The sequence below is a fragment of the Carassius carassius genome, chromosome 8 (genome assembly GCF_963082965.1).
Source record: "Carassius carassius chromosome 8, fCarCar2.1, whole genome shotgun sequence".
Classification (NCBI taxonomy): Eukaryota; Metazoa; Chordata; class Actinopteri; order Cypriniformes; family Cyprinidae; genus Carassius; species Carassius carassius.
Genome location: NC_081762.1, coordinates 23622275 through 23648017, shown reverse-complemented (window position 1 = coordinate 23648017; position 25743 = coordinate 23622275). Strand labels below are relative to the sequence as shown.

The 25743-nt window shown below is 37.3% G+C and overlaps 1 protein-coding gene across 2 annotated transcripts in view; it reads right to left on the bottom strand.

Moving 5' to 3' along the window:
* Positions 1-25743, bottom strand: part of dtnbp1b (dystrobrevin binding protein 1b) — a 42229-nt gene that overhangs the window by 4833 nt on the left and 11653 nt on the right. For both annotated transcript variants that reach the window (XM_059556718.1, XM_059556719.1), the window contains exon 2: positions 2228-2380. In XM_059556718.1, coding sequence (XP_059412701.1) covers positions 2228-2380 — 153 coding nt within the window. The remainder of the gene's footprint in view (positions 1-2227; positions 2381-25743) is intronic.

Sequence of the window (25743 nt, the reverse complement as noted above, 5' to 3'; positions counted from 1 at the left end):
CACCTCGGGATTCATTCAGGAATTGTTTTTTTTTTTTTGCCTTTCCTAATAACATGCTAGTTAGCAAGTTCCACAGCTAAATGCAGCTAAAGTTTACAGTCTCTCAGAGATCGGCTCATCAGCTCACTGAAGAGAGGAGCTGGGTGAGCAGAGCTCATTAGCATTTAAAGGGACATGGACCAAAACAGGCCTCTATGAACAGAGCTGTTTTTGACACGGTAGTAATGGTGTTGATTTACACTACCATTGAGAAATTTTAGCAAAAGTATGTTATGGACTTTTCAATAAGACCCTAAAGAATCATATCAACTTGTGGAAAATGGACATCTGATGATTCCTTTAATGACCCACTAGCTGATCCTAACCATAACCCTACCTTCTTTATGACCCAATGACTGATCTTAACCCTGCTTTATTTATGACCCAGTGGCTGATCTAATTCCATATCTTCTTAAAGACACACTGGCTGATCTTAATAGTGGTTTCCTAATGACCCATTGGCTGATTTTAGCCCCACTACTTTATAATCCACTGTCTGATCCTAACCCCACCTTTTTAATGATCCACTAGTTGATCACAACCATTCTTTCTTTATGACCCACTCGCTGATCCTAACCCCACCCTCCCAATGACCCTATTTCTGATCTTGGTCCCACCTTCTTTATTGCCCACTGGCTGATTTTAGCCTTGTGTCCTATGAGCCATTGGCTGATCTTAGCCCTCTCTTTTCTTAATGACCCATTGACTGATCTTAACCCCACTTTCTTTATGACCCAAAGGCTGTTAATGGCCCCTCTTACTTAAGCCCCTTTCACACTGCCATTCCGGCAAATATGCGGGTAAAGTATTCCGGCAATTGTTCCTGGGTCGCTAGATTTTGCATTTTCACCCTGCCAGTGATTACCTGGGATATGTGCGTGCTTTCACACACAACCCGTAAAGATCCCGTAACGACACGTGACATCAGGGCGTGACGTGTAATGTACGAGTCGAAAACGTTAGGCATGTTATACATTCACTGAAGCAAACGAACGATCTCGGCGTCAGCGCGGAAAGTGAGGAACTAACTGATCTCTGCTTCATTACAGTTTGCACATATTTTTTCGTCGCGAACGTTGATCTTCCTTCAAAACAGCCGGTAAAAGAGTCATGCAATAACGCGCGTCATCACTTCGACACGGCATTAGATCTGGCTTTTGTTCACACAGCGCTCGTCCCGGGTTGAACCCGGCAATGTTACTAGGTCCCCGACCCGGGTTCAGTGCCGGAGTCAATACCGGGACGTGTTTGCTTTCACACAGAAGGTGACCCAGCAATGTTCTGGCAATTTGCCGGGTCGGACGTGCAGTGTGAAAGGGGCTTTATTGACCAAATTGTTAATCCTTGGTTTCTTTATTACTCAATGGTAGATTAGCCCTGCCTTCTTAAAAGGTGTGTTTGACATCAGATGCGTGTCATTTTACTGATTATTGAGATTTGCCGTGTACAGTTAGAGATGCTCCAATGCTGTCAGTTTTAATTTGGACATAGTGTAACATTAAGGTTACTTGAAAAGAGTTTTTACTGGTATAAAAACACTTTTATGAGTTGTGAGCATAAAGAGAACTGTAACCTCGTAATGACACACTGGCTGATCTAATGCTGCCTTCATGTGCTATTTGAAATTGTCGCAAATATGAGTTTATTAGTCAGAAATTGGACATATAAGGTATCTCTAAAGCCATTCATGTCCAATTTTTGTCTAGAATTCAGATAGCATGTGAAGGCAGCATTTGCTCTGCCTCGCTACTCTTCCATTTGCTGCTTTAGTGTAGTTTATCTACCACTGGATCAGCATTGCCCATTGGACTTGCAGGTCCACAACTCTCTTCAGCTGCCCTTTCGTACATTCCCATGCACTATGTGTCCCCTGAGCTATTGTACAAATTGACCAGTTGGAGGATGAAAGCAACACTCAGTTTATCTGCTTCAGGACTGGGAATAGCATCCCCAGTGCAATATCTTGAGTGCTGCGGACCCGACACTCTTATTTGTAATAAAGAATACAGAGTGTTTATGTACCAGTCCATCTAAACAGATATTTCTCAAGTATTTAAAAAGGTTTGTTAAATTATTCACACATGTTACAGCATATTTACTTTTTGGAAAATAGTTTCTGTGTGTATTACTTTGTCTGGCACATTTTGATCTGGTCCAGCTTTGAGCCGAGGGAATGGGCATAGCTCACCTCTTCTCTCTGCGATCTGTAGGTATCCTGTGGACAGGTAGTGCTCCATGTCCTGCTGAAAAGCCTCCTCAAAAAACTTTTGCCTGTCCTTTAGCTTTACCTGCGGTGGGACAGGATCTGCCTCCGTTACTCTCTGACGATGCTCCAGCTCCGCTGTGATTGGAGGACAAAGAAATTGGTGATAAGAAACTTTTTATGGTTGTATGTTGTATGCAAGTCTTTTGAAATGCTAGTTTATATCTAGAAAATCTGTTGTGATGACAAGTTGCTTTATTTGTGTTGGACAGGTAAGAGTATGAATTAACTGTATAGACAGCTCTCTAAAATGCACTAATATCTGTGTCATGTTGACCGCTGTGGTGTACATGAAGAACAGTGATGCTAATGCTAGCTAAAGAACTGCTCAATACACATTTAATAGCAAAAAATGGTAATAACAGTAAATAAAAACTCATCAATAAGAGAGACTGTAAATTGCCTGCCAAAAGATGTTTGTCTATTTAGCATGCAGTAGAAAGCTAATTGACCTTAAAAAGTAACGTGTGTGTGTGTGTTTTGCTATACTTAATTGCTTTTAACTTGATTTAAAAAAATAATTAAACATGGCAATTTAGTGGTCATTGTGTAAAGTGTTTATTTAAATATTTATTTTTGACTTTTAGCTTGATAATTGTTGTAGATGTGGTAAGCAATCTTTACTCCTGCACACATACTCTAAGAATCAACCACATATTCAGTAATAACTAATGAACGTGCTTGCTTAGTGTTTGTGGGAAGGTGAGGGCTCTGTCTATCCCTTATTTTCCAGATTCCAGGAATTCCAGGTGTCTGCATACTGTATCTCTCTTATCCTGTCTACATTTCTCATGTCCCGTTGTTTTCTGTCTGTTTTTGCTCTTCTGTGGGCTGAAGTGAATGTGGAAAAGTACATCTCCATTATTGTGCTACAGAGACCTGACTGTGAGTGTGTGTTGCATCAGTAACTTGATTGTGGATAAAAGCAAGTGTGCTCATATTCATTTTAGGAGAGAGCACAGATAAAACTGTGTGTGTGTGTGTGTGTGTGTGTGTGTGTGTGTGTGTGTGTGTGTGTGTGTGTGTGTGGATTAATTAATGGCTGTGGTTGTCCTGAGGGAAGCAGCTCTGGTCTTTGGTCTTTCATCAAAGAGTTGTGCTCCAGTGCACGCATGTCTTCTATTCATTTGCCTTTCATTTCACTCTTTGACCAAAGGCCTGCTCACAACAAACACACACACTCCAATAAACTTTTGAATAGAATTGAATCTAACTTTCCTCTATTTTTCTTAATCTATAACATCTATATACTGTACTTCATACTAAGTTAACTGTTCATTCTGTCACACTAATGCAAGTTATTATTATATAATGGCTCATTACAGTTAATTTAATGATGCTCTGTGCATATGCATGTGTGTTTGTGTGGATGTTGTAATGTGGTTATGACTAAGAGCAATAGAAGGGTCTCTGCATGACAGCGTCTAATAGATACATGTAATATTCTGTTCTTAGCCTGCAAGACTGATTTTGCTCTTAGAAAAAAATCCTCTAAGAAATCACTGCTCAGAAAGACAGTTCAGCTTGTGTAAGAAGTCCAGTTCTCCGTCAGACTGTTATTTCTCAAGATAGGAGCTTCTGTCTTTGCTGCTGCTGTCCAGATTCACTGATCTGAGACTGAACCTCCTCACTTTCTCAAAGAACACTGAGTCTTTAAGAGGACTAGAGAATTTTAAGTTAAGAAATAAAGTCTTCTAGAGCAGGGTGACCATATGAGCCATTTTCCCAGGTCCTTGCCAGAATTTTTATATTGTTTTAAATATCCAGATTTCGGCTGTTTGTGCTGTGCAGATCAATCATTGTATGACACAGCTATAGAGAGCAGAGCAGACAGCTCCTTATGCATTAAAATCACTCTCTTGTACTTTGGTGTCATACAATGATCGGTGCGCAGCGATACTTCAAGTTGAATGAACGAACAAACACCTAACATGTCGTGTATTTGCATTGTTTTGATCGTTCTCTGTAGACCTCACCTTCTCACACGCCACGATTGGTTGATTATGTACCATACCTGCATGTTATTGGTCAAACTACTTTGAATGTTTTAGGCAATGTACAAATCCTGGCAAGGACGCATCCTGGGAAAATGGCTCATATGGTCACCCTAGAGCAGGGGTCTCCAACCTTTTTGTGAGTGAGGGCTCCCTGAAGGGATAAAATAGTCTTGAGGGCTACTTGTTTGATATAGGCGCACACACACGCACACGCACACACACACACACACACACACACACACACATACACACACACACACACACACACACACACACACACACACACACACACACACAAAGTTTCAAGTTTTGAAAAATACAACAACAAACAGTAATATTGTTAAATATTATGACAATTGAATATATAATTACCGTATATACCCGAATTTAAGACAAGTTTTTTTGTCCTAAAAATAGGCTGAAAAATGGGGGGGTCGTCTTATATTCGCAATATAGACAAAATCACGGGGGGAAAGGGAGAAAGAACAACGGCATAAATATGAAATAGTGACTGAATGATTTCGGCTATACTTGCATGTAAAATTAGAAAAGCAACATAATATCTGTGTTTAACTAAATTAAAACGCTGCTCCTCTGCCGCGCGATACGCAGAAGAACAAGAGAGGTGCGCGCACGAGACGCAGAGCGAGAGAGAGACAGAGACAGAGAAGCGCGCGCGCGAGACGAAGAGCGAGCGAGCGAGAGAGAGAGAGAGAGAGAGAGACGTGCAGATTCTAAATATTTTTAATTATTGAATTATTTTATTATGTTTTAATGGTATATGAGATGTCACCAATAGTTATTTTCTCATTTTATGCTATTATCATAAAAAAAAAAAATGAAAGATTACAATTCAGGCTATTTATAGAACGTGCTCGGCGGGCGACTCAGAGACTCCACGCGGGCTACCAGGTGCCCGCGGGCACCATGTTGGAGACCACTGCCCTAGAGAATACTGCAACTTTTATACAAGATACCGTTCTAGTTTCAACATGATTTGTTTTTCAGTTAGTCATCTTTAAAAGAAAAAAGTATCAGCTGAATGCAAAGTCACCCAAATTTTGGTTTTTGCTTTTTAAATTTAACATTTGAAATATCCATATCTCTGGAAAAGAACATGTATGCCTTCAAAATGTTTGTTAAGAACCTAAATCCAAAATAGGACATTAAGATATATTTGATACTTATTGAGTTAATGTCATGCAAACTTTAAAAAAAAAATAAATAAATAAAAAAAAGAAACCTTGAAATTGCATTATAATGAAGCTCCATTATAATGCAACAAAGATAGCTAAAGTCAGCAGATTTTAATAACAGACCTTCCTTCAAAATCATCTCAAAATCAATTAAATTTTCATCTATGGCATTTAATATTTTGGCTTTCATCAATATCTATTAGATTAGATTAGATTAGATTCATCTTTATTGTCATTGCACATGTGAGGTACAAGGCCACGAAATGCAGTTAGCGTCTAACCAGAAGTGCAATAAGCAGTAAGTACAGAATATACAAGGTCTACAATATGCACAATAACTATACAGATAAGGCAGTATTATGGACATAATTTACAGATTTTAAATACTATCAGCGTGACATACAGATAGGTGTACTGTATACATACTATACAGATGTTATTATGTAAAAGTGTATGTACACTATAAGCAGAAACTATGAACATATGAACATCAGTTACACTAGTGCAATGGACAGTAAAGTGCATAGAAAATATTACAGTGTGCAAATAGCTTACTCAGTATTCTGGATGAACAGACAGTAGTGCAAGTGTCCTGTTCTAACTGGCTTCCAATTCTTAAATTGTAGCACATGGACAATTTTAGTATTGGACAGAGACATCTCATTGAATTTATTGTGCTAAAGCCCATTCACACCAATAACTTTAACTACATTAGCTGCATAATATCCACACATCGCACATTAGAGCTCTGTGTATAGTAAGATGTAACAACATAACTACTATGAAAGCGATCCCCATGATATAATTTCCCTGTCATTATCCTTATGGTAGCACTCTACAGCGATTTTTAAAACATTATGGTTATGGTTATTGTTATAGTTATCATTCTTGGTGTGAACTGGCCTTTAATTTTCCACTGAAGAATCTGCAGAATTCAAGAGCTCTTGGATCCTGTTTAAAATCTCCCATCTGCTCACAGCCACAATGTTCCCAACTCTGAATACACAGGATATTTTTGTTGTTCCAGTTATAACTTCCACTTTGGAAGAACGATTCGTGCAAACAGATGAAGTCAACAAAAGGGGTTCGTTCATCCAAAAATGAAAATGCTCTCATGATTGAATCAACCTCATGTTGAACCAAACCCATGGCTTTCAGTTTCTGTGGAATATAAACTAAAGAATTCAGCAACTTTTATGCTATATTTCCATGAGACATACGATAGCTTTGTGTGATTAAGTGAATGAAATATATATAATAATTCTTCATGTGGTCTAGCTCTGCCTTTGATTCACTGACATTAAGGGGACGATTGGTAGAGAATAACAACTTACATTTCAACAGGCTTCTCTCTCTCTCTCACACACACACACACACACATTTGTTTTTGTGAAAAGTGGGGACATCCCATAGGCGTAATGGTTTTTATACTGTAACTGTATGTTCTATGGCCCTACACCAACCCTACACCAACCCTAACCCTATAAATATATATGTATATATATAAAATTAACCAATTAAGTGCACTTGTTTCACTTGTGACATTTGTATTCCTCTTTTCCATTTAAAAAGATGAATTTTGATTTAAGTCCTAGAGGTGAGACGCAGGCACGAGAGCAGGTGGTGACCTGAAGAACGTAATGAGATGATCCCCAGAGATGGAGAGCTTAATAGTCAACATTCGGATGGCAGTCATCTGGCTGTGTGATTTAATGCCGATTAATTGGATCCACTTATTGACTGCGTCATTCCTCAATGAGCGCATGAATGATTGCCCACAGAATACCCCTACATACACTCCATCTATCCTGGTTTGTGTTCTTGTAATGGCTTCATTTGTGAGTAATTGCAACGACAGATTGTAGGGCCGTAGAAACAACAGAGACGCGTGCTGCGAGTGGAGTGAGCACTATTGAGTGGAAGACGATGTGCTTGGTTTGCCATATGTGCTGTTGTAAAGACTCATTCACACCAGCAGTAGTTCACGTCTCGGTCTTTGTGTGGAGACACCTGCGTCTCATACTGTGCCGTGCTCCATCTAATTTGGCCTCATTCAGAGCTCCGTAACATCTTGTCATGAGATTGCAAGCTATTTTGTACGCTACGTGAGGAGTTTTAAGTGTGAAGTGGTTAGGATTGACACTAAGGCAGGGCGAGAGGGAAAGCGTGGCTGTTCACGAGAGAGATTAAAGCAGCACACCTACTATGAAGGATCAGACTGCTAACTATGATAATGACATTTTAATTGCAAATGAACACAACTATACGAGGGTTTAGCTTTAGGCCTGATACTGCAAAATGTAATGTAATTCATAACACAATGCAAAACTAGGGATGATTATAGGGTTTAATGGCTACTATTTAAAAGTGACAAATGTAATTGCATAGTAAATACATTAAAATTATTATTTATTTATTTATTTATTTTATTCCATTAAGTCGGTTGCACTTTATTTTACAGTACGTGTACTAACATGTACTTATAGTGTACTTACAGTGTATTTATCTAAGAAAGTTCTGGTAATACAAGGTAACTACATGGGGTAGGGTTAGGTTTAGGGGTAGGTTCAGGGTTAGTACCTAGTTATTACATAGTTATTGTAATTACTATAATAAGTACATAGTATGTACATGAGGAACAGGACTGTAAAATAAAGTGCTACCATTAAGTCAATAATGGCCTGGTAATATAATTGTCCTGAAATCATAATAAAGAAAACCTTAAGTTGTTTGGCATAATATTAAGTTTCATAAAAACAAAGCTTCACTGCATACTGATATTTGAAATGTTTGTCCACCAAATCAAAGCAATGTGGTGCAACTAAGAAAAAACAAAACATTTCACACCCTTATTATGTCTCTTAAGTCAATGTGTCTCTTAAAATATCTAATAATTTGACTTTATGACAAAGCAAGGTTAGTTCAGGTTAGCGTTGAGCAATAAGACCAAAATCTTATCATGATATGAGTAATTTTCATGGTAATGATATCTTGGTATGGTAATTTTTGCTTTGAATTTATATACATACATATACAGTATATATATATATATATTATTTTTTTTTTTTCATAATTCTTGTCACCAGTGTCAATATCACAAAAACTAAAACTACCCTTAATATTTTTTTTACTTACTGAAGACAAGTAAACAGTCTGTGATTAATTAAGAGTCAAGTAATCAATTGTATAAAAAAACCCTGCATATTCTAATTAAATATATTTTTTCTTATTAACGTTGCAAAAGTGATTTAGACGAGCAGTACAAGATTTTCAATTTTTTGTTATTTGATTAACATGAATGACAGACAGCAGGAATATTAGACTGCTGTCACTTTAAGAGCTGCCCGGCTCCACTATAATGCTACACGTGTTTCTGAGCTGTTTTCTTTCACTTAAAACCTAAATGACCGTGTTTACAAGGATAATTGCAAAAACAGGTATTTAGAAAAATACAAGTGTGTATATTTAACCATAAAAATGTCTATAAAGCAGCAAAAAAATAACTGTTAATCTAAAAAGAAAAAAAAAAAACTTTGTGAAATTAGTTTTCTTTCACTGCCGATTGCATTTCAGTGGCTTAAAATCACATATTTAAACCGCAATGTTTAAAAAAGCATGCAAACGATTGGTTTACTTGACCACGTAGCACAGCAACATCATGTGATAATGTACTGTAACTGCAATAGAGATGATACCCCAAAATCTCTACAGGTTGACAAATTTTTGCCTGTTAATCACGTCTACTGGTATATTGCCCACCCCTAGTTCACTAAATTGAGCTTGTAAAATGTTATGTGTTAGAATGCAAAGACTAAGTGATATTTACTAATAAAATTGAGAAATTAATAAATGTAATTAAATAATTATTTACATTATTATATATTAAATAAATATACATAATACACATGTATATATAAATATGTTGGTTATAATAATAATATTTAAAAAATAATAATATTTAAACACTTTCTTAATAATAAATGTCACATTACAACAAAATGTTATGTTTGTCGCCATCATTGTAATGTGTTAAGATTATGTTCATTGGGACCAAGTTTTTTGGAGTATGTTTTTGTCCTATAGTGACCTTTCATGCTTAATGGTGTGAATGGCACTAATTGATTGCAAATGGGTGTCAGAGTAAATGATTAAAAATAATAAGACAAAAGCTGAATTTATTTGCTTGTGTAAAGGTGTTCAGCGTGTCGAACTGGAGTTCACTGTCAGTGTTAGTCTTGTCATTCCTAATGGTTCCAGACAGAGATAGAAGATGTTTAATAAATGAAGGCTACACAGACAGAGTTTGATTGAAGTCCTCTCCGCAGAGTTGCAGAATGGTACTGATTTCCTGTCTGCGTCTGCCCAGTTTGCACAAGTATCGTGATTGGATTCTTTCAAACATCAATAAAGCACATTTCATTTGGAGTCAGCAATGAGTCTTAGTAGCCTAACTTCCCTTTCTCACAGCGAGAGAGGGAGATCTTCACCAATGAGAAGCCTACAAAACTACATGGTTTATTGGACACAGACACACATGGAAGGAAATCCACAGGCTGCATTCTCTCCTGGACTGCTCTCTATCTAGTGATGAGAAACAGGTCATTTTAATTCACTTCAAGAATCCTCGGCATGTGTTTGGAGAAAGAGCTTGACCTCCCATAAAGAACACAAAAACACAATAACTGTACACTAATGTTACTTTTCCACTGCATGGTATGGAACGTTACGGCTCGGTATGGTTTACTTTTGGGGGGTTTTCCAATGGGTACTGTACCCGGAAATTTTATTGTTAATTTTTTTTTTTAGTAGTACCACCTCAGTTGAGAATCCAAGTGAACCGTACCGTTACCAAAATGTAACGTCTAAACTCTGCTGATCACGGATTGGCCTGAGAGAATCGTCATGACCTGCATCACTGAACGTGAGACACAAACACAACAGAACCGCTAGATTTAAATCAGCACAGCCAGCCAAGGATCGAACGCAACTGTTTTGAATGAGCTTTTTTAACAACCAAAAAGTGTCTGTTTCGGAAGTACAGACGTTCCTCTTGATGATAGCAGAGGAGTGGAACGTTTTTCAGTAGTCGCGGCAGTAGAGGCAGCGCAACTATAACGACATGTGAATAATAGTGATGGGACAATTGATACAGCAGCTCTGATGCTCCGACGCAGTTTTCAAACCACTATTGTATCACACACTGTGATGATGCTTGTATCGGAATTACGACACCGCGTGACTCATGACGTTTCTAGCTTCGAACGTCATGGTGCTTCACGATCCCACCTGATGCATAAAAGGATTATTCAGTCACTTTGAGGGCTGTCAGACGCAGTAGCGGCTCCTGATTGTAAATCTAGGTGGGGCCGATTCTGGGTTGTAGCACTAATATCTGAAAAACATTTTGGTAAACTTTATATTCTAATCTCTGATCACATGCGGACAAAATTTTGACAGAGATTTTGACAGTTTGCTTGTGTTATCCTGTGGGTGGCGCGCTAATGTTGATTGACAGGCACGGAGAACAAGCTTAAATGCTGTATTAGGCTCTATTTGCATTAATATACATTTATCACCTCCAAATGTTGGTTTACAGTGTTACAAGTTGTGGAGCAATTTGAGTGTGGAAAGACTATCATATGTCTATTCTCAGAATAATAATAAAAAAACCAAACAGAATATAACCATATAAAGCCCCCTTCATCAAATCCTGCCCTGGAGGGCCAATGCGCTGCAGAGTTTAGCTCCAACCCTGATCAAATTCACCTACCTGTGATTTTCAAATGATCCTGAAGACATTTATTAGCATGCTCAGGTGTGTTTGATTAGGGTTAGAGCTAAACTCTGCAGGAAAGTAGATCTCGAGGTCCAGATTTGAGGATCCCTGATAAAGGCTATTCATGTGAGCATATTTAAGTTATACATGACACGGTCTCATTGGCACAAATTAATTAAGATGAGATTATATATGGTATTGATCCCAGATTGATTTCACTCTTGAATGTCACAGACTTCCGAAGCTTTGTTTGGTCACATGCTTTTCCATACCATCCTCTGCTCCATGATGATTTGTCAGAAATGGTGGAGAAAACAAAGTCCGACCACCAGATGTCGTCAATTTATATTGTGTTAAAAGCTTAGCATAATGAGCCGTTTTTTTGGCAAAATTTCATGAAAGCCTTAAAATGCTCCAGAAAGCCTTGGTTTCCCATCACTAGTGAATAATCACGCCCACTCTAAAGCGATACTAACTGCAGTGGAAACGCGAGCCGAGCCATGCCTTAAAGGGTTAGTTCACCCAAAAATCTAAATTATGTCATTAATAACTCACCATCATGTCGTTCCAACCCGTAAGACCTCCGTTCATCTTTGGAACACAGTTTTAGATTTAGTCCGAGAGCTCTCAGTCCCTCCATTGAAGCTGTGTGAACGGTCTACTGTCCATGTCCAGAAAGGTAAGAAAAACATTATCAAAGTAGTCCACGTGACATCAGAGGGTCAGTTAGAATTTGTTGAAGCATCGAAAATACATTTCGGTCCAAAAATAGCAAAAACTACGACTTTATTCAGCATTGTCTTCTCTTCCGTGTCTGTTGTGTGAGAGAGTTCAAAACAAAGCAGTTTGTGATATCCGGTTCGCCAACTAATCATTCGATGTAACCGGATCTTTTTGAACCAGTTCACCAAATCGAACTGAATCATTTTAAACGGTTCACGTCTCCAATACGCATTAATCCACAAATGACTTAAGCTGTTAACTTGTTTAATGTGGCTAACACTCCCTCTGAGTATCATCTATTGTTCAGTAGTTCTATTGTTTTATCACTCTGTCATTCTATATATTTATTTATCCTTCTGTCTATCATTCTATCTTTTTATCTATTTTTAATGAGGTTCCGTTTCTGAAAAATAAATGCATGTATTAAGTATCTCAACTAAAAATAAAACTATTTACTGCATTTATTAATTCAGGTTAATATCAATTAATAAATATACTAGTGTCAGTTGCTAGTTCAGTCATAATATATAATTCATGCGGCCAGTCAATCAGTAAATTCTCATCAGGCAATCAATCAAACCATTAATCAGTATGAATCTGATCGATTATATTACTGTACAGCAACCAAGTGCACTTGTCATCTTTTATGCTTTAGTAGGCATAAAAAACTAAATGTTGAAATCATCATATGACATCTTAACTAACAGAAAAAAGAAAAAAAATTCACATCCCACCCAGTCAGGGGTATAAAAATGTAACAGCCCAGAGCTTCGTTCAGCGTTATTTAATGTGCCATTCTGAGAGAATGCATTATCCATGCTGAACAGCTGCAAACGCCTCCGCCCAGGATCAAAGGACTGCCTTAGACTATTACCTCACTTTTCTTTCAGAGGGATACGAGCTGTGAGCATGTTATGTCTTAATGTGTAATGGGTCCATGATGCCCGCCCCAAAGCCAGTGGGTATCAGGCTGCTTGGGAGGAAAAGGAAGAGAACAAAAATCCTTTACTTGCATTTAGGATGACAGCTTTCCTACCCTCAGAATTACGGGCTGTTACACTTCTCATCAGCAGGCCTCCTACTGTAAGCACTGCTTTCAAACTACCAAGTGATAAGAACACAAACATTAGAGGAAATATTCAGGGTTAAATACAATTTAAGCTCAATCGAGAGCATTTGTGGCACAAAAAAAATAATAATAATAATTTACACTTTAAATTTCCATCCTTTTCTTTGAAAGAAAGCTTTGAGGTTATTGTCAAGTGCTTACAGTGCTTACCTGTTCAATTTCTCATTAATACAATTTTCTAATCAACCAATCACATGGCAGTTGCTTCAATGAATTTAGGTGTGTGGTCCTGGTCAAGACAATCTCATGAACTCCAAACTGAATGTCAGAATGGGAAAGAAAGGTGATTTAAGCAATTTTGAGCGTGGCATGGTTGTTGGTGCCAGACGGGCCGGTCTGAGTATTTCACAATCTGCTCAGTTACTGGGATTTTCATACACAACCATTTCTAGGGTTTACAAAGATTGGTGTGAAAAGGGAAAAACATCCATTATGATGTGTTGATGCTAGAGGTCAGAGGAGAATGGGCCGACTGATTCAAGCTGATAGAAGAGCAACTTTGACTGAAATAACTACTCGTTACAACCGAGGTATGCAGCAAAGCATTTGTGAAGCCACAACACGCACAACCTTGAGGCGGATGGGCTACAACACCAGAAGACCCCACCTGGTACCACTCGTGTCCACTACAAATAGGAAAAAGAGGCTACAATTTGCACAAGCTCACCAAAATTGGACAATTGAAGACTGGAAAAATGTTGCCTGGTCTGAGTCTCTTTCTGAGCCCCTTTCTGTTGAGACATTCAGATGGTAGAGTCAGAATTTGGCGTAAACAGAATGAGAACATGGATCCATCATGCCTTGTTACCACTGTGCAGGCTGGTGGTGGTGGTGTAATGGTGTGGGGGATGTTTTCTTGGCACACTTTAGGCCCCTTAGTGCCAATGACCACCATGTACCCATCCTCTGATGGCTACTTCCAGCAGGATAATGCACCATGTCACAAAGCTGGAATAATTTCAAATTGGTTTCTTGAACATGACAATGAATTCGCTGTACTAAACTGGCCCCCACAGTCACCAGATCTCAACCCAATAGAGCATCTTTGGGATGTGGTGGAACGGGAGCTTCGTGCCCTGGATGTGCATCGCACAAATCTCCAACAACTGTAAGATGCTATCCAATCAATATGGGCCAACATTTCTAAAGAATGCTTTCAGCACCTTGTTGAATCAATGCCATGTAGAATTAAGGCAGTTCTGAAGGCGAAAGGGGGTCATACACAGTATTAGTATGGTGTTCCTAATAATCCTTTAGGTAAGTGTATATATATGTTGGGGTGTCACAGAGTTTCTTTCAGGCTAGTTCTTTTTGGGGGTGTTCCACACATTGGTGGCAGTTTGCCTGATCCAGCATGTTGAATGTGCATCAGGGCGTTTGAGTGAGATCTCTGACTGGATGTTCAGTTTAACGAACAAGTGCATGAGAATTAACTGATATTCTAAATATGACCTGTGACATTGTCATGATTACAATTTTTCCCATGCTCAATTAATGTTAACATGCATATTGTTTATGTCCTGTGGCTAAACTGTCTATTTAACATTCACTTCTGTTTTCTATCTGCCCCATTCACTTCCATTTTTTTTAAGTTACTCACTGTAACCCAGCTTTTTGCATTTTTGAAGAAAAGGAAAAGTCTAAATATTAGTTATAAATATTTATTTATTTATTTTTGTATTTTTTTTTGATGATCAGCATTATCCCAAGTGCTCCCAATTGAGCTTTACTTGTTTCATACTTGGAATACTGATTAAAGGTCCTTTCACGTGATTGCCTGTTGTTCTGAGCTACAGCAGCACTCAGTATTCAAGCAGTTTCAACTCTGACCCCATTTACTGTGGACCTTTAGAAGCACAGCCAGTGAGTACAAGACAAATCAAATGATGTATCAAGTATATAATACCAGTGGAAAAAAAGTGTAAGACTGCTCTTAAGTAAGTAAAAGGACACATTGTTCACTACAAATTGAATTGAAATCTCCAGAAATACTAATTAACTTGTAACAGCATTATGCTGCAGCAGCTCCTGCAGGTGCATCTGTTGCCATGACTTTAGATGATGTTTTTCATTCACCTGCTTTCAAGGCTGTTGAAGAGTATTCTGTAGGTTTGAGTGGGAGGGAGGCACAGGCAATGACACGGCATGATGTTCAACAGGTAACCAAGCAACGAGCAAACAACAAAACACAGCAGCCATGAGCTGGCCCTGTGCTCGCCCACTTCATCATGTCCTCATGAGCTCATTACAACAGCACTGCATCTCTGCTGCACACTGGACGCTCACATGAAGATCTCTGGCTTGAGCTTGGAACAGCTTTAGCTGGCTTCTCTTGAACAGAGTAACATGATGTAGTAGGTATTTAATGTTGGAATCTTGGAAAGGGTGCAGTTATCTTGGAAAGCGTGTGGGGAATTTGCTGAAAATTTACTTACCCTCAGGCCATCCAAGATGTATATGAGTTTGTTTCTTCGTATTAACAGATTTAGAAAAATTTAGCATTATGTCACTTGCTCGCTAATGGATTCTTGGCAGTGAATGGGTGCCGAATGGGTCAGAGTCCAAACAGCTGTTAAAAACATCACAATAATCCACAAGTAATCCACATCACTCCAGTCCATCAAATAACATCTTGTAAAGTGAAAAGTTGTGTGTTTATAAGAAATCGATCTTTAAGATACAATATTCTCAATATTATAATATTGCTTTCTCTAGTGAAAAGTCATTTCGTCTGAATCAGGAGAGAAATATGCAGACATCAAAGACCGTTTACAAGAGATAACAGTCCAAAAACAGTTCTAAACAAATATGTCAGTGTGATTATGATATGAGAGGACAACAGTGGTTGGATTTTTTTTATTGGAGAAAACAATATTATTGATATTGGGTTTGATATTTTGTCTAGAAGCAATGGTTTTAGTTTTAAAACACCCTGATGGATTTGTTTCTTACAAACATGCAGCTTTTCAGTTCACAAGATGTTGATTGGTGGACTGAAGTGGTGTTGATTACTTGTGGATTATTGTGGGGTTTGATTCTGACGGCACCCATACACTGCAGAGGATCCATTAGTGAGTAAGTGGTGTAATGCTGTATTTCTCAAAATCTGTTTTAATTCATTTTAATTTAATTTTCAGCAAATTTTCATTTTTGGGTGAACTATTCCTTTAAGCTTTATATACTGTAATGTTTACTACTCAAAACTGATATCAAGCCCAAAAGTACTACCAAATAATTTGATATGTTTTCATAAATGAAAGGGATTCCCTGAAAAGCGTTGATCGGATGTGTGGTATGAGTCACACCGACCCAATGGCATCAAAAGTGTAATATTCCGATAATGACATTAAGCTGTCAATCAATCACGTGCATTAGTGGCAGCCAGCAGAGCTCATAATCCTCCTCCCACAGCCAAATGGGAAAAATCAGAGGTGTCAGCTCTGGGCAGACCTATACGATTAGAATGTACCAACTGAACAACGGGGTGCTTTTCTTAATACATGCCAATGAGGTATGTGTGCAGTAGAATTCTATGTGTAGTGCACTAACCAAATGTATTCCCATGCATAATGTTGGACAAAAACTTCACTTATCTATTGTGCTTATAGGTGTGAAAAAATAGTTTCTTAGAAATATTATGAATTTAATTATATTTTGAGAATAAGTGAACGAATAAGATAAACAAAATGATGTTGGTTTATTACAAACCCCTGAGACTTTCATTAGTAGTGTGAATTATTTCTTTAATATGGTCGGTTCCTTTCTCTGAATTTATTTCCCCAGTGTTGACAATTTCAGCACAACACTGCTGTGAAAAGTGGAGACATATAGTTTTAATAATTCTCTTTTTGTCTTGCAGTTTTAGTGAATCTGTTCATTAAAGTCATCTCTCTCTGGTACAGAGCGTAACAGTCAGCTTCTGGAAGTAAAATCCCATTAAAGTTCTTCATATTGAAAAGAAAAAGTTTAAAAGTAGGCAAACTTTATTAACCATAATAATTTAAATATCTTGTGGGTTATATCCTGTACTTGGTCAGGAACCGTCTCTGCTTTGTGTTTTTGACACTCTGAAGATAATGTTCCAATTCATGATTTGATTTTAGAGTTCAATAAAATTGTAATTTAGGTTAGGTTAGTAAGTCTCAGAACTAAGTGTACTGAATCGTATGTTCTAGGGCAGTGCTGCCTAGACTGAACTGGTATCTGTGTTCCTGACATCTGGTCTTTTCGAGGTTTACTGCCAGGGCCCAGTTCTGGCAGTAGTTGTCCTGCAGGTCCAATGTTAAAGAGAGTTGACCTCTGGACGCTGCACTTCACTTTTTTGGGTGAAGAATTCTGTATGTTTGTTGCCAGTTCGGATTGCACATGTTGTTTGAATACATAATTTTATAATGTCAAAAACGTTACCCCATACACCACTTTGTAAAAGCTTATAATATAGTCCATTGTGCCAAACATAATCGAATGCTTTTTTCCCATTCTATGGTTTAAAATACTGCTAAATAACTTACCTAGGTTACTGCACACAAATGCCTCTGAAATTAATAGGGTCGAATTTGTCTCCACTTGACTTTTGAGTGTGTTTGTCAATTCTTTAATGTAATTGGGAAGCCAAGTGGATTTTGATTCTTTTTAATTGTCTTCATAACTTTGTAGATTTTGTTTGATCAGATTATAATTGTCACTGAGTTGTTTTGGTGGGATTTCTTTATATACATTTTCAAAATGTTTTGTCCAAATTTTTCCATCTTGTATTGGAAGGTCTTGTGGTTTTGATGTGCTCAGATTATTCCACATATCCCGGAACCGATTATGATTTATTGAATGCTCTGTTTCTGGAAACTTTTGGTCAGATGGTGCTGCTTTTTTGCTCTAAGTGTGTCTTTGTATTGTTTTAGTTTTTTGCCTTTTTTTTCTCAATTCACTTACATTTGCTGCTTTTTTAAATATGAGTCCATTAGTATCTCTGCTGGACCTGATACATTTGGCAGGTTTCCAGCTTATTGTTTTAATATAAATGTTAGTTTGGTTCTGGTCAGAAAGTGGAGGTAGTTGTATGACAATGAATGCACTGAAGGAGGACGGGTCTATATCAGGGATGGCATAGTCAACTACACTAGCTCCAAGACCTGAACAACATGTGAACCTCCATGGTAAGCAATTTACATCAGTGCATTTTTATTAAAAAAAATTTTATGTGAAGTTGGTGATGGCTGGTTTACAGATGCGTAGGTAGCCATTGGTGGGTGTGGTGGACGACGTGTGTCTTTCCTCACTAGGGCAGGAGGGGGATATGTCTTGGCATGTAGGGGTAAATGGGCCGGTGGTATTCTGGAGTTGGTAGCAAGTGTCTCTTAGGTGAAGCGTGAAGATTATAATTCGGGATTCCATCAATATAAATCTGGGAACTTTTTGCTGGTGATTTCTGACATTTTCCTCCCAGCATCAGCCGTATTTTTGCGTAGCGAGCAAAGGTCGTATATAGTCCCAGTGTGAATGAGTCCTGTGAAGTCTCTGATGACCTGGTGGGTATGGCTTGTTGTGCTACATCACTTTGCAGTTACATTTTGGTGTGGGAAGAGTTTCCGAGGGTCCACAAACATGAGGAGGAGAACATCTGGATCAGGTTCGGGAAGCCTGTGTTGCTTCAGGTGTCTGTGTGTTTGTCATAGGTATATGCTTTCTGTGTTTGTGTAGTTTGGTTTGTCTGTAGTAGGATCTGTATTGTACTGAAGTGTGTTTTCTTTTGTGTTTTTCTGTAACTGTTATCTCATTTCTTGCAGCTGTATGTAGAAGTTCTCTTCTTTATTGCTCAGTGTCCTCCTCTAGATTGCATAGCTGTAAACAGAGAGTTCGGTTTTCTTCTTAAAACAGTTGGTTCACGAGACAGCACGGCTATGACTCGAGGCATGCTGCACTGTAAGTAAGTCACGGCTGAAGGGGTTGCACAACAACACCCTTCACGCATGACTTATTCACAATACAGCACGCCTAAAGTACCTTATTGCTTACATTTATAATAAGATACTGGCTACTGAAGATGGGCAGGGTGGTCGCTGTTGCTCTCTATTCATAAATATTATATAATGTGTGAATGCCTCTCTCTGTTTTCTTGTTCTTCTTCTTTTTCTTCTTTCTTTATCATTTTAAGGAAAGCTAAAATTTTCATTTTCTTGTGATATGAACCCAAACTATAGCTCCTGAATAAAGGCCACGCATGAAAGGCCACAAGCATGAAAAAGACAATGAGGGGGGTGTAAGACACAGGGCAAAAATAAATCCATGTATGTCTTTAGGGTTGACTTATATTAATTTGAGTTGACTAAATGGGCCTGTAAATGAGCTTTGCCCTTTGATAGAGGTAAAATGGTGTTATTTTATATATTTGCCATCCGCATGCCAACCCACACATTTCCCAGGGTGATTGTTAAAGGAAGCTGCAACAATCCCAGTTTACCAAGGTCACCGTAAGCAAATGAGCTGATTCAAATTAAGATGGTAACAAAGAACTTAAGATTGTGCAAGATGTTGCCTTTGTGCTGTGGGCTTCCTTGAGTAAAATTTTCATTTGCAAATTAATACAAAAATGAAAAATGTCATATATTATGAACACCAACTGTTTTATACTCAGGAAAATAAACAATATTTTAAAAAATTATAAAAAATGTTTCACAATATAATGTATGTATGTATATATATATATATATATATATATATATATATATATATATATATATATATATATATATATATATATATATATATATATATATATATATATATATATATATATATATATATATATATATCGATGCAAATGCATGGAATAATAGCCAGAAAATCACACTTTTCTTTAAAACTGCCATTAATAAACACTACTTTCTGAATTTGTGGGGCTTCTGTTAACATCTGCAGACTAAAGCAGGTGAATGTCTCACAGTGGGTATCAGTTACAATCGTCTGCATTCTGCCATGTGTCTTAGTATTGATAAAGCTATAAATACCACTTTAACCCTGAAATATGATATGATAGACTCTGGAGTAGTCTGACAGTGCAATGATAGCCTGTCTGAAAGGACTCGGCAGTCTGACAAGAAGATGATTAGATAAGAAGGCTCTAAACATAGAGAGTTCACTTAAATTGTTCAGACATCCTCTTTCTGTCTTTTCTCTCCAGGTCTGAGAATATCAGAGTGTTTTCAACCATAAAACAGCAGGGCTAGTATGAAGGGAAAGTGCCTTAAATAAAAGGAATAGATTTGTAGTCATACATATTTATTTGCAATGACATGAATGTGATGAACCCTGAAACAACTGACATATGAAATTATAATCAGAAATGATTATTTTCAGAATTTTCTTTAAATGAACCATTATTAAACCTTTAGACAAAATATTAATAAGTTTGCATATGTGTTTTCCGTAACAGTTTAGAGACCAATTCTCAGTATTAACTACAGTAGAAGCTTATTAGCATGCATATTACTAGCATATTGTTTTTTAGTACTCATAAAGCACATAATGCTTCATTCTGCATTAGCATATTTTAGATCCCTTAAACATACCCCATACATAAACTTAACAACTACCCTATTAACTATTAATAAGCAGCCAATTTAGTTTAAGGCAAAAGTCATAATAGTGAGAATTGGTCCTCAAACTAAAGTGTGACTGTGTTTTCTGTTGAGTATTATACTCATTAGTCTTTTATGGCTCATATCGTATGATATACATGTAATGAGAATATGGAGATCATACATGAGGAGCAAAAAACACCTACATTTAATTTGAGGCCCAAAGTGAGCAAAATAATATGCCATTTGGTGCAGTTGCTGATATTTATATTGCCAAAATGTAAGATAGCCAGTGTAATGTAAAATGTTAATTAAAGTCCAGTGCTGACCATTTGAACCTATTACGGTTAGTTACTGTCTTATTAATGAGGCTGACTAGATAGGATAGGCAGTGTATTTGTGCACACGAGTGGAGGAGCTGTGCGTCAGGCTGAATGAGAGTCAAACCTATGATGCAATGCAATGAAAGAAGAAGCGGGTCTTAGAGTAGCCCATTTTAACAAAAGTCCACCAACCCTTTCATCATACAAATTTTAATTACATTTACAATCACAGTTTAGCTCACAAATGTCAAGTGTTAGTCAGATGGCGGACAGGGAAACATGTCAGAAATGGAAATACAAGCATGTCTTTGAGAATGACAGGCTCAGGGAGATGTTGGTGACGCCGGTGTCAGTTTATATTTGCCACTGAGCTGACAGGAATTTTGCTGCATCTGGAGGGGCCTCAGCATGGAGAGAATCAGTGTGGCACAAACCATTTTGAGTGGCCTTTAATAAGAAAGGCATAACGAACTGAACCCATAATCCTTCTAAATCTGTGACAGGAAGAAAGTAAATAGTGTAGCACATTAAAATGCAAATAGCACTGCAGAAAAGTCCTTAAACATTACTCCAGCATCACTGGATTTGAAATTAGCTGAAAATAATGCAGGCTTCCAAACGGACTTCAATGATTACACGTAACATTAATAAGAATTTAAAATCTAGTGACCGTAAAAAAAAAATCAATCATGAAGTCCGGGATTTTTCAATATTTGTTGTATGTTTTTGCATGTTGTTAAAAGCTGTCAATCTGTGTATAAGTGATGGGGATTTATCAGTGAAAGTTTCTGCAGGTTAGGCCAGTAGTAGGCAACAAGTGACTTTTTTTTTTAAGAGTCAGTAATTTAATCATTCCACGATTTTCTCATAAAATCAAAATAAAACACAAATTCATTTGTGAATGAAATAAGTGACTCCCTGTGTCCATGTATGTTCACTTCCCTGCAATATGCAGTAGTAGGCGAAAAACAGTATGAAAAAGAGAGTAGTATGTCTGAATTCACAGTATTCTCACTTCCAGCGAGATTTTAAAGTGTATATCCAATGAACACTTTACTATCCCATGAGGCCAAGTGAGAGAATTTGTGAGGAACGATGAGACACAGTCCAATTCAAACATACAGTCTTTAATAACATCCAGGGAAACAAGAAAACACACGTAGCAAAGATTGACAATAACAATTCTAGACAAGGGAGAACAGAATGGGCTAGAACTGAAATAGGGTAGATAATGAGAGGCAGACTGCTGAGGAGAAATGTTTTGAAGGATCTGCAAATTTCGTATTGCTGGGTATGAGAATCGATATTATATCGTATCGTGATGAACCATCTAATTTAAACCCCTAGTTGGCGGTGCAAGAATATACAAAGCATTGGCCTGATTTAGTTTAAAAAGACTAAAGTTTTTTTTATGTTTTAATAGTGTTAACTGCTTGCTTTAAAAAAATCTATTGTATAAAAAAAATCTATATAAATAAGCGTGATGTAACTTGACTGTACTGTAGAGCCAAATTGCAGAGCTGGTGTAAACCTATCCACATCACTTCGATTAGATGCTGCTATCATCTTTGTTGTGTTTATTTTGTATTAGGAGGAAAGCACACAGCACATATTAACATATTCATCTAAATGCCACGGGATGCTGGGATGTTCGCTAACAACATACCACTGCAAAGGTATTTCAGACATCTTCTTAACCCTACAAGTGAAGAACAAAAAAGATCTTTGGCTTGAGTATATTGGGTCTGCTCAGGGAGAAATAGCTCTTTAAAGAAACAACTACATCGTTTTATTGTCTTTAAATGAGTTTCAAAAAACAAGTCTGTATATACATATGGCTCCCTGGTCATTACTTTATTATGGAGCCTTATGTTCCTCTCTTTCTCTCAGAGAAAGTAGCTCATTCACTGACTGTGAAAAGCAGGGCTCAGCAGTCTTGCCATTCCCCTTTAATGATGTTTCCTTTTATTGTGGCCCTTTACAATATGCTAGATGTTCCCTCTGGCTGTCAGACATCTTTTTATGCTATATGAAGTGAGTTGAATGGTGCTATCACAGCTCACACACACTGCGCAGGAAATTCTACTTCTTATTCATTTTTATGGGACAATATATTATAATCGTGAAAAGCAGTCTTCAGCCAGACAGAGAGAAACAGACTTCATTTTATTGCGCTAGATGTATTTGATCGGAAACTTTGTGTGTAGTACCTACAGTACAGTACATCTATCCGCATCCTTCTGATGGATCTTAAACAAGATGTCATAATTTGGTCTGATTTTAATAGTTTGACCAGCACGTCAGCACATTTTCTGTCATTATTTAATGAAGATTTTGAAAAGAGGCTGTGTGCACTCTTCATTTGGGAGTCACACTCATGGGGCCCTTTCATACACCCAGCGCAAAGCGACGCAAGTGTGTTTGCTAGTTTCAGTTCAGCGCAGCATTTTCCCATCCAGTGCCACGTCGTTTAATTAGCAAATGCATTTGCGCCCATTTGTGTGCCCATGGGTGTGCTGGTCTAAAAACCAGCACACGGTGTTCAGGCGCATTGCTATTTTAAGGAGCTGAAAATACACTGCGACATAGACCAACTCAAACCTGGTCTAAAGTCTAAAGTCAATATATATATGTTTTTTGTTATTTAAAGAGCGCGTTGGTAGAAAATGCACCTCTGGGAAGGTCCACAGTGCACGTTGACTTTGCTTATTACACACAGGGATGGATCGCACAAACATGCCAAATATTAAAAACAAAAGGATTGCAGTGTAAAAGAATATTATTGTGTAGGCTACATAAATATAAATGTAATGTAATGTAATAAATGTAATGATTGATAGTCATTGCGTGTATTAGAATTAGGCTACCTATTTGCCTGAGCGCATCTCGCTCTCTTAAAGGGAATGGGAGATGACACTCTGATTGGTGTATTGAACGTTACGCCCATTACTTATTAAGAGAATAGGACCAACCCATACCAAAAATGCACCTCGGCACATGGACCGTTTTTCTTCATTAAAATAGCAAAAGTGGATTTGGACACGCACTGAGTGCACCTGCGCCGTGCACTTTACACTGTGTGTTTAGATTAAAAAAGAAAAATAGGGCCCATGGTCTTTGTCGTCAAACGTGACCGGACACCTGAAATGTAACTTCTTTTTTTCTTCAGTTAAATAAATCTAATATATACTTTTGTATTTTAAGATAATTTCATGTTACTAATTAATATTTATGCAAAAAATATGATAAACTTTTCCTATTGAAAATGTAACAAAAATGTTTTTTCACATTTGTTTTTTCAATCAATGCAGTAATTCAGATGAAAGTAAAGCAAGAATAACACCATCTTGTGAGAGCAAATTGTTTACTTTTATTAGGTTGTGGATTTAAATGTATATTAAGACATTCTCAGTTTTTGTCAAGGTTTATATACTGTATATATCTTAGAGTTTCACCCCTTCACCCCTTACATTTTTTCCATACCATTCTAGCTATGACTTCTTTTAAAATATAAAAAGACTGCATAAGAGTTAATAAACAATGGGGCAGTTTGACCAAACAGCAAAGCTACATCCTGAGCGAAAGTGTGTGTGTGTGTGTGTGTGTGTGTGTGTGTGTGTGTGTCTGTGTGTGTGTGTGTGTGTGTGTGTGTGTGTGTGTGTGGCCTCTCTGTGTAATTAACCTGCAGAAGGGACGCTAATCCTGCTCTCATCTGCTGAGAGTCCAACTCAAACTCATTTGCTTAAAAGGCTGTTTACTACAGATTGGCAGCTTGCTTTTCCTGTCTCCCTCCTTCTTTGTATGTGTGCGATTACTTTTTAAAGAAAAAAAGCAGCATTTCTCAGCATTCTTCTCAGCTCAGTCAAATTAAGCTAATGATAATATAAAACATTAGCACATTTGTTGTGGTCTTATATTTTGAATTTCCCTTTATATGCCATTTTATGGGCAATAGAATACCTTTATGTTAAGCAGTCACACATATCACTCGTATCAATATATGTCATTATGGTGTCTCATCTGAAGTATGAAATTTGCTTTCCTTCTGTTTAAGGTCCCAGAGACCCAAGTGCAATAGTGCAAATTATTAAAACCTATTAAATTCCATTGAAATGTCTTTGTATGTTTTATTGTTGCATTGGTTAATCAAAACAAGTAGACAGATATTATTGAAGCTTCAGCTCTGTCATATCTCAGTGTAACTTTTCATTTGACTACAGAAAAAAGTAATAATGAATATCTGAACTAAATAACAGAAAGTGAAGCACAAAAAATCTTATATATACACTACTGATGAAAATTAAAGAAAAACTAAATTATTTATGACAAATGTGTGATGTGTCATGTTTCCATCCCCCTATTTTATGCACATTTTGGAATATCACATAAAAAAAAATATTGCATGATGGATGGAAGTGCCACAATGTGCATAAAATAGTTATCAAAGTCATCAAAGTATTTCTTGTAATTCGCAGTTAACAAATTAATCGACTTAACTATAGCACATATAGAAATAAATCACATATAGATTTACAGTCTTATATAGATTCGAGCTTATGCAAATAAAATGTTTGCCATGTACTGTATACACTGAAAATAATCAGACAATTATAGCATGTGAAAATGTATTTATTCATATTTCATGTCTCAGGTATCTGAGACTCCTTACAAAAGCAATGTAATCTTTTCATATAAGTTGTTTGAAACCATGTTCATTTTGTTA